The sequence below is a fragment of the Pseudorca crassidens genome, chromosome 10, assembly GCF_039906515.1.
Source record: "Pseudorca crassidens isolate mPseCra1 chromosome 10, mPseCra1.hap1, whole genome shotgun sequence".
Taxonomy (NCBI): Eukaryota; Metazoa; Chordata; class Mammalia; order Artiodactyla; family Delphinidae; genus Pseudorca; species Pseudorca crassidens.
The window spans coordinates 25,397,602-25,409,764 of NC_090305.1; the positions used below are offsets into that span (position 1 = coordinate 25,397,602).

At 44.1% G+C, this 12,163-nt stretch overlaps 1 protein-coding gene across 2 annotated transcripts in view; it reads left to right on the forward strand.

Moving 5' to 3' along the window:
- Positions 1–12,163, forward strand: part of ELOVL5 (ELOVL fatty acid elongase 5) — a 69,990-nt gene that overhangs the window by 41,606 nt on the left and 16,221 nt on the right. For both annotated transcript variants that reach the window (XM_067752679.1, XM_067752680.1), the window contains exons 2-3: positions 2,954–3,019; positions 6,155–6,342. In XM_067752679.1, coding sequence (XP_067608780.1) covers positions 2,962–3,019; positions 6,155–6,342 — 246 coding nt within the window. In that variant the 5' untranslated portion in view covers positions 2,954–2,961. The remainder of the gene's footprint in view (positions 1–2,953; positions 3,020–6,154; positions 6,343–12,163) is intronic.

Here is a 12,163-nt window from a genome sequence, read left to right on the forward strand (position 1 = left end):
GAAATGAATCCATGGTATTAAGGGATCTGGACGTGTGGCCGGCTGGACAGGAATTCAGAACTGTGCTGAGATGATGAAAGCAAACCTTTGCTGGAGAAGCCTCCTGGTGACCAGTGTAAAAACAGCCCCTTCTGAGCAGGTCACGGGACGTGTCCAGTCGTGGGCGTGGCCCGGAGAGAGGATGGGGAAAGCCACAAACGTGGCCGCGTCCAGCCCACAACCAGGCCTCCGATTCCCCGGCCAGGGACTCTGCTGGTTAGGGCCTCATGTTCCCCCTTGTCAACATAGACGTTTCAGGAATTATGAGCAACTCTCTCTGAAAATTACTACTGTTGTGATTGTTCGCCTAGCTTTTTCACGTGTTCCTAAGTTGGATGGTGAAAAGTTCTGCAAGCCTGAGAGAATTCTCAAGCTGAGAAGAAATGTGGTCTAAGAACAGCTGGGCCCTTCCTGACAGAAGCGTGTGGAGATGTTCCGTCTTAGAATGAGCCCCTGTGCTGCCACCTCCTGCAGGGCTCAGGACAGGTTCAGATTCGGATCGTTCAGGACAGATGGCCTGTAACAGAAGTCTTCAGTATCACCACATACTAGATCCCATAGTCTCGTCTGGGGGCCTGCTGCTGGGTTCAGTGCAATTGGACTGAAATTTTACCTTGTGTTTAGCCAGGCTGCTTTTCTGTTGCCATGATGTCAGCGTTGTCATCTTTGTAACGATGGGTCATTTATACCCATTCCTGGGCCTCATTTTTTCCCTAAGTCCACGAATGTTCTCCCCCCACCTCCACCCCACAGGTCTGTTTCCTGTCATTTTTGAGCATTCCTTTACTTCTGTTTCCAGCTTTTCTACATCCTCCCTACATAGAAACCAAAACTGGTTGCAGGCTCCCGTGAAAGGGCTCTTAGATAAAAATGAGAAGGGTGTTCTTACTGTTTCCGTCAGGTGTGTTCCCGACGTTGGATCCCAGAATGCTGTTACTTGCTAGGACTTTTACAGCTTGTTGTTAATGCGTATGTGCATCATTTCCAACATCTGCTTGTTGGCAGACTCGGTTGGTTTTGGTGTTCAGCACGTGCCTTCTCCCCCATCGTGAAAATCTAGTCTGTTCTAGGCCTCCAGGCGAACTCTTTGTGTTTTTCCCTATTCAGCAATCCTTTGTACACAGTAGGTTTAGTACGTTCATTTCAGCCTCATCTTTCATGCTCAGATAATGCTTCACGCTGACAGGTGCCTCTCTCCTGAGATGTTGTCAACTGTCCCACCTTCCATTGCTGCCCCCTGCGGGTGTGAGGACTTGCATTGGACATTGTGGGCTCACTGGTGGGAGTTTAGTGGGCAGGGCACACGGACGCTGGCGGTATCCACTGTGGAGTGGACCCCGCGGCAGACACACAGCAGGAAACCTTTATGGGAGGGCTTTCTGCGCGCCAGGCAGTGCTCTAAGGACCTTAGGCGTATTGGTGTATTAGATCATTTGCTCTTCTTAACAGCCTGAGGGGCAATTATTATTTCCCACATGTTACAGGTAGGAGGCTAAATAAGTTGTCCAAGGCCATATTACTATTAGGTGGAAAAAATGGGTTTCAAACCCAAATTGTCTGATAAGGAGCCCAACGTGGAGCCTCTTAATCACCTGCCAGCCTGTCACGCTTTTCTACCTAGTTGTGTAACTGTTGAATGACAAAGGTGGTGTATCTAATTGCTGGCACTTGGTGTGTGGGAGCTGGTGGCTTCTTGGCTGAGGGAGTCCGCGCCCTGCAAGTCTCCCCCCAGGGCAGGACAGATGCTGGAACGGAACCCTGGTCGCTGCTGCTTTCAAGGTGTCATCGATGGCAAATGATTAACTGCCTAGTTGATGAAACCAATTTTGCCTTTGCCCTTGGAAGCAAAAATATTTGTGGTTATTTCTATGAGAGTAATGACCAAGACAGTTAAACATATGCCTCCGAACTTTAGTATAGAAAATCTAGTCAATACACAGATGAAAAGATGCTTCGCTACCCTGTAAATGTAAATCTTAAATGGGGGGAAAATAGGGAGTTTTAAAGTCTTAAAGATGGAGGTAGGTCTGTAACCAGTGATAGGAGATCATCTCCAAGATGTCAGTGAAAACAATCAGCAATATTTTTCCAAGCCTTTTTTTTTTTGCAGTTACCACGGTAAGAATATATTTCACATCGCAGCTGAGTACATCGCACTCATAAGTATGGTACAGTAACACTGAAGATTCGTGACAGTTTTCGTTCTCACTAAGGGCAAAGCACTGTGATTATTATGATCAGTTTATTATTTCTAATGCGAAGTTGACTTGATCATCTATTAATGGGTTGTGACCAACAATTGTAAAAACTCCCATTTGGCATGACTTCTTTTGTGCTCAAAAGAGAGAAATCTCTGGAAGTATACCCAAGAAATGGTACCGGTAGGCTTCTTCTAACAGTGGGGTGGAGGGATTGTGTTGGAGCAAAGTGATGAGATTTTTCTTACCTCCTCTTTTCATTTTAAATGTTTGAATTTTTTTTACTATGGACGTGAGTACGTTAAGACAGTAATTAATAAAAGTACCCAGCAGAGGAACTGTCTTCTCCCTGTGGCGGTCCTATTTGCCCCGAAGGGCTCTTCCCTGTCTGCCTCCTTTCTATCCAGTTCCATCCTTCTCCCCACTGAGATTTCAGCTTCACAGAGAGAGTTTTTACAGAGCTGAGAAAAGAAGCACAGAAAACTGGTGCTTCATTTATAAAGTGAATTCACGGGATTGTGTCTTTTCTTTTGATTTTCAAATGAGAACTTAGCCCATAAGTTACTTTCGTGAGTTTAAAAAGAAATTGTTTGAACATGAGGAACTTAACCTTGTCCAGAGCATGTTCCCTGAAAAGAATTTGTTCTTGTTGTTTTATGAAAAAATACAAAAAGCATTTTGAGTAGAGATTTAATCAATGTCTCTTTTCTTAATAGGTTTTAAAATGGAACACTTTGATGCATCACTTAGTACCTATTTCCAGGCATTGCTCGGCCCCCGAGGTAAGGTGGTTTTGGGTTTTGCTCCCCCCTCCTTCCCCCCTGCTCCTTGTTACAGGCACATGTAAATATTGCACGAAGACATTCTAGAAAACATGAGCATTTTCCAGTGATTAGACTAACGCTTTGTCCTGGATACCAGGGGCTTGGAGTCCTCTGAGGTCCCCTGGCTGCTGGGGCAGAGACACAGGTGCTGTGACCCTCTGCTGCCTTTGGCTGGAGCTCAGCTTTGCCGTCGAGCTTGCAGCCTGAGAATGCCACAGATTTCTCCACTACTGGTGACATGGTTTCCTCAGTTCTTGTGAGTCTTCAGCTGAAACTGACTTCCAAAATGCCCTGCTGCAATAGGAGTTTAAAACTCTTCCCCTTCTACAATTCTAAGGGGTTTTTTTTCTTTTTTTTTTTTGCGGTACGCGGGCCTCTCACTGTCGTGGCCTCTCCCGTTTTGGAGCACAGGCTCCGGACGCACAGGCTCAGCGGCTATGGCTCACGGGCCCAGCCACTCCGCGGCATGTGGGATCTTCCAGGAGCGGGGCACGAACCCATGTCCCCTGCATCGGCAGGCGGACTCTCAACCACTGCGCCACCAGGGAAGCCCCTAAGGGCTTTTTAATGTCCTTTGGTGTTGTGTCACGTCAATGGCTAGATATATACACCTGAGCTCTTTTGCTCTTCATCTTTCATTACCTTTTAGGAAGTAGGTCAGCTCCATATTACACCTTCTTCTAATGTCATCTATAATGTCTTAGTTGTAAAGAAGGAACTTTGGGAGTTCCCAGGAAGATTCTTAGGAAAACTACAAGAGGCTTTTAAACAGATGAAAAGATTCTGTTTCACTTGTGGTTTTTAAAATACAAAAGAAAACAATAAAAGGAACTTCATCTGTTAGTAAGGCAGAGATGAATTAAGGCTGATACCATCTGTGATAATAGTGAGGGTGTGGAGAAAGAGTCTAACTTGGGGTGACCTCTCTGGAAGGTACTTGTGGTTTCTGTTGAAATTAAAATGCTCGTGTCCTTTGACTCAGCAAAGGTATGTATAAGGAAGGTCCTTAACAGCATCGCTTGTCAAAACTGGAAATAATCTAGAAACCCATCCATAGGGGACAAGTCAAATTAGTGTGCAGCCCCTGGAAAAGAACAAGCCAGATGTATCTCTCTGTGCTGGTGTTGGGACGATGCCTTCCTTGAGTGTTGCTGGATCAAAAATCCAATTTTAAATGGCTGGAACAATAATAAAAATTATTAGCTTACATGATGTGATCTGAGTCACTTCAGGGGCTCCGTGATGACACCCAAGGACCCCGTTCTTGTCATTTCCTACCTTGCATCCTCGGTATGTCAGCAGCTCTGTCCTCAGGATAGGTTTTCCCACCTTTCGTGGTTGCAAGGTGGCTGCTGCAGCTCTAGGCTGCACCTCCAGAGGAGGAGGGAGAAGTCTGATCATTTGCACAGTTTTAAGAACAAGTAAATTCTTCCCCAGAGCTCTTCACAAACTGTCATCTCCTCATCAGTGGCCACAGTTGCTCCACATGCTTATGTCTGAGCCAGCCCCCAGGGAGTGGGTTAGGTCTCCACAGTTGACCAGATCCCTAAGGATTTACCACCTGGGGTTGGGGCCAGCCACCCAGGAAGTACTTGGATACTTGGTCATATAGCAGAATGAAGATCTGTGATAAAATTTAAAAAGCATGGTGCAAAACAGCGTTAAGTAAAAGGAAATGGGAGGTTTTTGTGGACGCATTTATTATGTTTGTGATTATGTACACATCAACATTTGTAACAGTCTGATGTTAGTTGCTGCGGAGGAACTTGTTTTCTCAGAATTGACCGCTTCCAGCCCAGAGCTGAGAACAAAAGGGGTTAAGAATCATCTTGTTAAGTTCACTGGGGGGGCCGCTTCCCTGAAGGGCTTCTGAGAAGCACAGTTCGGCAGAAACTGGCAGCCACCACCCTAGCATCACTAGTGGGGAGAGGATGGAGGGCGTCTCCCTCTGAAGCCAAGAGAAGAAACACTGCGGGAATTTAGGGTGTCTGCAAGAAAGGAGACTGACAGTGGTTCCCCAAGTGCATGTATGCTCCACTTAACCTGTGCTTGTCCTACAAGGTCAAGGGAGAGAGCATTGGAGAGAGTAGCAAGATGGTCCAGCCAGGAGCTCAAAGAAGGGGCTGAGACACTGTCCCCACTTAGCTGCTGCTGCTTAGAGGATACGGAAGTGAAACCAGCATGTGCCTCTGAGCTTCACAGTGGGGGGGCCTTGGAGGGTATGTAGAGCGAAGGGCAGGCTACAGGTTTGGGGACTCACTGCAGCAGGATGCAGAGGGGGACGTGCTGCAGAGGTGGCTTCCTAGGAGTCAGCCAGAGGATGGAGTTGAGTCTTGCAGGGGACATATAACACCCAAGGGATCCGGCTGCCAGGGAGTTTGTTCCCAGCCACGGGAGGGCTGTCAGGTTGCCGCGGGCAGCCACTTGGAGTGCATTTTCCTTTTCCTCCTCCTTCCTGCCTAGGAGAGGGGAGGGGAGCCAGGGAGGTCCTTCCTGTGCCAGTAATTTCCTTGAATCAGTATAGGTCTTCCCTCTCAAGCTTCTGTTCTTCACTTACCTGGTCATTGCTGCTTCACCCTCACTTTTTAAAATATCATCCCCGCTGCTGTTGCCCATGGCACTCGTGGCAGACGCTGCCTGTTGAATCAGACGATCTCTGAGCTGGCTGAGTGGCACGTCTTCTGAGTCTGCGCATGCTGGGCAGACTGGCTGACACTGGGCTGGGATGGAGGACTTTGGAACTCAAAGACTGCCATGTCTAGGGTTTCCTTGTCCCATGCATAATTCAGCAAGCCTGGTTAATCAATCCAGTTAATGGAAAATTGAGCTTTCTCCTTGGTTTCTTTAAGATTCTTTGGAAAGGATTTTTAAAAATTATTTAGCAAAACCTGTGACTAATAACGCGTGTCGTTACTCAGAACATGAATGTGAGCCTCACCTTGAGGCTGTATATTGAAGACTCACAGTTCCTCTTCCAGTTGCTTTGTTGGCTTGGGAAATTTTAATTAACATTTTAATGTTTGAAAAACATTGTTACTATTTTTGTATCTACTTTGTTAATCACTAAATGTTGTTTCTTTTAATATTTTCCAGATCCCAGAGTAAAAGGATGGTTTCTTCTGGACAGTTATATCCCTACTTTGCTCTGCTCCATCCTATACTTGCTAATTGTGTGGCTGGGACCAAAATACATGAAGAATAGGCCGCCGTTCTCTTGTCGGGGGATTTTAGTGCTGTATAACCTTGGACTCACGCTGCTGTCTCTCTATATGTTCTGTGAGGTAGGTTAGAGGTTAACACAGCTTCCTCTCACTTAAATGTACTCGTGTCACCGTCCTGAATTGTGCTCCTAAGTGGAGAAAGGCAGCTGCGTGGGGGCAGAGAACAGGGAGGGCAGGTACAGTAATGCGTTTCGAGGATGTTATAAAATCGATGTTTCAAAACGCCAGAGTTATTTGTACAAATGTGCCTTCTGGGCACATCTATCTAAAGTAGAAGACTTTGCTGTGGATTCTTTTGTTATTTATGTTCTGTATTATACTCAGAATTAAAATTAATATTTTCAGAAATACTCTTACGCAAGCAGAACACAGAGTAGAAAATGAACAGAACGCAAAGAACAGATCTGTGAGCATTTTATTATGAAGCATTTAATAAACGCCTGGTTCTTGTTTGGAGGCAGCTGGGGAAGGAAGTGGGCGGAGTCTGCGTTTGGTATGTTTGTGGTCGGTCAGCCCTCTCCATCCTGATCTGATCGCTGTAGACAGCTTGGAGCTTTGCGAGGTTATTTTTTTCAAAGCTAAGAAGAGTAGATAGTGAGGTCTGCGTTTAGGGTTGGAATGGTCTAAGTTCAGGCCAGATTATTTTTTCTATAAAACAGGGATGTTGAAAACCAAATTTGATGATCTTGAAGGCTTAAGGAAGAGTGAAAGACACATTGGAATCAAAACTTAAGCCTCCTATTTTGACAGTATAGTCACCTAGCCTTTAAAGCTAGAAGGGGAGTAAAGCTCCCACCGTGATAAGTACGATTTGTATGCATTTTTAGGGACAGAACTACACTGTTCAGGTTTATAGCACAAAACTACTGCTAAATCTCTGGGGCTGAGACTCAAGCCATACATAAAACAAACACTTGCAAGTACTCCTGTTTGGATTTTTAACCTTTCATTTTGGCTTCTTCTCCAAGGAGTAGTAAAAGAGAAGAAAAGGGGAGAAATCAATACGAATCTTGCAGTGAATTCCCCAGCAGCCTCAGGCTGTGACGGGGGTCTCCCCGTGTGTGTGCGGGGGTGTGCGTGTGATGCAGGAGCTGGTGGGAAGCATGTGTCTGATCGTCAGAGGCACTGCCGCTGGGAGAGGTTTGGGTCTGGCCGCCCCCCACATGTGCTTCATAAGCCAAGGTAAAGGTTTTATGACTAGGCTGGTAGATGCTACTATCATTGCTTTTATGCCTGACAGTCTGTGAAATGCTCACAACTCCTGTTCTGCTTCCTTTCTGGCCTGTTCTAGAGCGAAAGCAGTTTAATTAGCCTCCGAGGTGGAGATTGCGGGCCTGGAGGCAAGGGCAGTGCACAGGAGTGGGCCCAGCACTGTGCTCATCTCTGTGTTCCAGGGACAAAGCCGCAGCAAGCTGTCAGGTGTCTTAGAGCGAACCGTTTACTTTCCCCTACTTGATAGATGGTAGAGCCATTTCCTTAAGAAGGCTCTTATAGAGTTTATTATTACGCCTAGCAATATTCTAGAGAAAAAGTATTTAAGACTATTAAATCTTACAGAACTTAAGTATCTATCTGTCTTATATGTTTCTCAAGCCCTAGAGATATAATTACAACTTCATAATTAACCTCTGAAACAGGTAATTCCCTGGTAAAGAGGGGAAGAAGAGTGCTGGGTAGATCGCTTCCAAGTGCATGTGGCTGAATGTGGGGGGTTCTGAAAGCATTGTAATAGGAAGTACAGATTTCCCTCCAAGACAGCTTGGCGAAAACATTGGAAGATGTTGAGCAGTATCTAAGCCCTGAATAGAGAGATTCAGGAAATAGAAGAGGAAAATAACGTGCTTAACCCACAATTTAGAGTACATAGGGAAGTAATGGATAAGGGGGCAATAATCTTTAAATTAAATCAAGTTTATAAAAATAGGCCCAGATCAGATATTCCCGAGTTGAAAATAAACCCTAGTACCCACATTAGATGGTATTTCTTTTTGATTTTGTCTGACTTTTTTTTTTCCTGTACTTACATAAACCCCTTAGGAATACCCTTATAACATATCTTTCGTCAAGTTTTAAATTTCATTTTAGCTACTGGTTTTTCCTCTTTTTTTCCTTAGCATTTATAGTCCAATGAGTACTGAAACACGGGGCAGTCATGGCATTTTACAGCAGAACAAACTGAGGGGACCATGGAGCCCAGCTGGGCCCCTCATTTCAGGGAAACATCCCAAGAGTTGGAGCCATTGCCTGTGGTCACACCATTGGCATGGTCACAACGATTAGTCTTTATTTACCCACCTGCTTATCTACGTATTTGGGTCTGTAAAGAATCTTAAAAATAAATATGTAGCCATTGGTATTTCTGTTTGTTTAATCCTGTGGTATGAATTCTCAGCTGCCTTGGCAAAGTTCTAGGTTAATATAAAGAAAATTAACTGTTGCAAGGAGATAAGAGAAATCTTGAAAGAGGGAGATAAAAAGGAAATGAGAGAGGCGTCAGGAAGCTTTAGAATGACTGGAAGAAGGAAAGTAACCAAATGACTGTCTTGTAACTGTGAAACTGAGTTTAAGGTATAGAAAGGGCTTGGTCAGAGCTTCTGCACTTGGTAGAAAGAAAACTAAAAAGAGAGGCGTGGCTTTACTGCTGATTGCCTCATGAACTTGGTGTTTATTTCTGGGAAAGAGGTCATAACCCCTGAATAGAAGTATGTTTGAAAGTGGTATGTTTTAGCTTAGGAGTAGAGGACTTCACGGCAAGCATTTTTTCATTTATTAAATTAGGTGTTGTCTAAGATCACAGTCAGTGGTAAAGCCTCGAAAATAAAATGTCAAGTTATAGAAGAGAAACAACTTAGTTTGCATTACTCACTCAGCTTTGTAAAACGGTGTCCTCATAGCAAACATAAACACCTTGTGTGCCGTTCTACCCACACCCCTACTCCTCCAGCCCCCTCCCTCCCCCCCACCTCCCAGCTCCAGGGCATGTTTCATCTGAATGGAAGCCCCACTGTGTTTTCAGACTATCCACACATCTTTCCCTTTGTCCCCAAGATTGAGAATCCCCACCCACCAGATGCCAGATTGTGACTTTTCCCTCATTGTGCAGGGTGTACCTGGGCTGGACTCAGGTTTCCCCTGGCTCACCCAGTAGTACAACTCCTTAGTTAACATGTCAGACACTCAGGGGGCTGCTCTGTCCTGACCTGGAACTTTTTTGGTATATCGGCCCTGCTCCTGGCCTCTGGCCTCTCGTCAGCAAAGCAGGGAGGATCCAGTTGCTTGGTTTGTCACGGTCCGGAGGGGAGCATCCCTGTGCAGGGATCGCGGGGCTCAGCAGTAGCAGCAGGAAGCAGGGTCAGCACGCACAGCACGTCAACCTTGAACTTGAATGGAGAGAACTGCTGGCTGCCCTCCTTAGCAGCCTGCCCCAGTGCCCCATCCACTCAGACCCCCAAGACCAGGTTCTTCCTTTCTTTGGGTCTCTGCCCCACCTAGAAACTCCACTTCCTTCAGACCTAAGCCTGCCTCGGTTTGACAGTCCCCGTCTCGTTTCTGAGGACCCTTCTCAAGGTCAGTTGCTCTGTGACACCTTGAGAGGGCTTGGCTCTAGAGCAGTGATCCCAGCCTCTCCTGCCTCCCCGTGGTCCCGAGGAGCCTGACGCCTTCTGTCCCATCACGGTGCCCCCAGGGGTGCCCACGGTGCCTCCAGCCTTGCGTCTCTCACACGCACCTCACTGGCTGTAGTTACAATGTTCCTTCCACATCTTTTCCGTCCCCTTGTTAGCATGGCTTCAGCATTAAGACATAAAAAAGCAAATGCCAGAACGACGTTTTACTTTATTTAACAAAGATAAATCACAGATTACAAACAAGATTATTTTGATTGTTTATTCCATTGCATTTAGAACTGTGTGTTGTGAAGTAGTGTGAGAAAATTCAGTGAAATGATTCAAACATTCAGAACATTTAAAATGTAATTTTAGAGAATGATTGATAGCTAACTCGATAGGTGACCTGAATTGGCATAGATTCAAAACTTATTTTTTCTTTCCCTTTGCAATTTTTACTTAAAATTGTAAGTCCAAAACTACTTCAGAATATGGAAAATAAAATCATAGAAATATATTTATCTATGTACCTAACAAATATTGACATTACTGGTTTGAATTTTTTGTTTAAAGAAGAAATGACAAAAATGCATCTAAAGCACAGCCCCTTCACAGATTTGACTCTTCTGAAGTTCGTTTCTTTTCTGGATATGTTTGGGGTGTTTTTTGTTTTTTTTTTGTGGTACGCGGGCCTCTCACTGTTGTGTCCTCTCCCGATGTGGAGAAGCACAGGCTCCGGATGCGCAGGCCCAGCGGCCGTGGCTCACGGGCCCAGCCGCTCCGCGGCATGTGGGATCTTCCCGGACCAGGGCACGAACCCGTGTCCCGTGCATCAGCAGGCGGACTCTCAACCACTGCGCCACCAGGGAAGCCCCTGGATATGTTTTTATACTTTTACTAAACATGTATGTATATGTGACAACTTACAGAATATTCTGAGACAATTTTTTTAACTTACATAAATGGTGTACAGTTTATACTCTTTATCAAATAACTTTTTTCAGTCAGCATTATATTTTGAGAATATATGTTGAATCGTATGGATTTCATTTCATTAGTTTTAACTTCTCTGTATTATTTCAGTGTTAGAGTTTATTACGCCATTTTATCCATTTTTCTTTGGATGGACATGTACGTTATTTCCAATGTAACAATTTTGCATTGAGATCCTTGGAGAATTATCTCCCAACACTATCTTTCTCCTTTGCAGAAACTTCACTCTTGTTTTGCATTTTGCATTTTTTAATGTATTACAGAAACAAAATTGTATTATTTTCATAATTATTCTCCAAAGCAGCAATTCTCATGTGCTTTACTAGCTAGAAATAAATCTATATGCTGGCATTTGAGGTAAAAAGCTTTTGCAGTTAAGAAGGAATTAAAAAGTATGTTTTTTTCTTGATCAGAAACCTTCCTCCCCAAACAGAAACAATGTTGCATTGAATGTTATTGGACATGTCCCTGTGTGCAAATTTTATTTATTTATTTATTTAGGCCAGGTATACACTTAGGAGTTAATGACTGAATCTTGACACTCTTGTCTTTTAGTGGGGAAATTTTAATCCATTTTCATTTAGTATAATCGTTATATTGGAATAATTTCTGTCACCTTTGTGTGTTTGTATGTTTTCTTTGCTCTTTTTTTATTCCTTTCCTGCTTTCTGTTGCATTTTTTTTCATTTTACTGATTTAAAAGTTATTCTAATTCTATTATTTAGTAATTACCTATAAGTTTTTAACATGCACCCTTGACTTAATGAAGTCTAAAATGAATTACTGTTTCTACTCCTGAACAGTACAAGGACCGTAGAAGATCTGGGCTCTGATCCCCCATCTTCCATGTTATTGTTAGCAGGTGTTTCATTCCACCTCTTTCTGAGGTCCTAAACAGTCATCATTACAGTCTGTGCTTACTGATTTTCTTTGCACGCTGTTCATTTGTGAAATCCATTCTTTCCTTTGAGATTCAGTTTTCTTCTGAAGTAGTTCCTTTTCTGGGAAGGGTAAACTCAGTCTCTGTTTGAGCATCATTTATGTGACTTTATGCTTGAATAGTATTTTAGCAGGGCGTAGAATTCTAAATTAGCAGTTATTTTCCCCCAGCACTTTGCAGATTTATCAGAGAAGTCTGCCGCACTCCCATTTTTGTTCATTTTGTAGGTAGTCTTTTTCTTTCCAGATATTTCTAAAATTGTTTAAGAATGAAACAGAGTGTGCCTAGATAGTAGTCCACTTTTATTTATCTCACTCAGGTTTGTGTGCATCCAAGCTGAGAA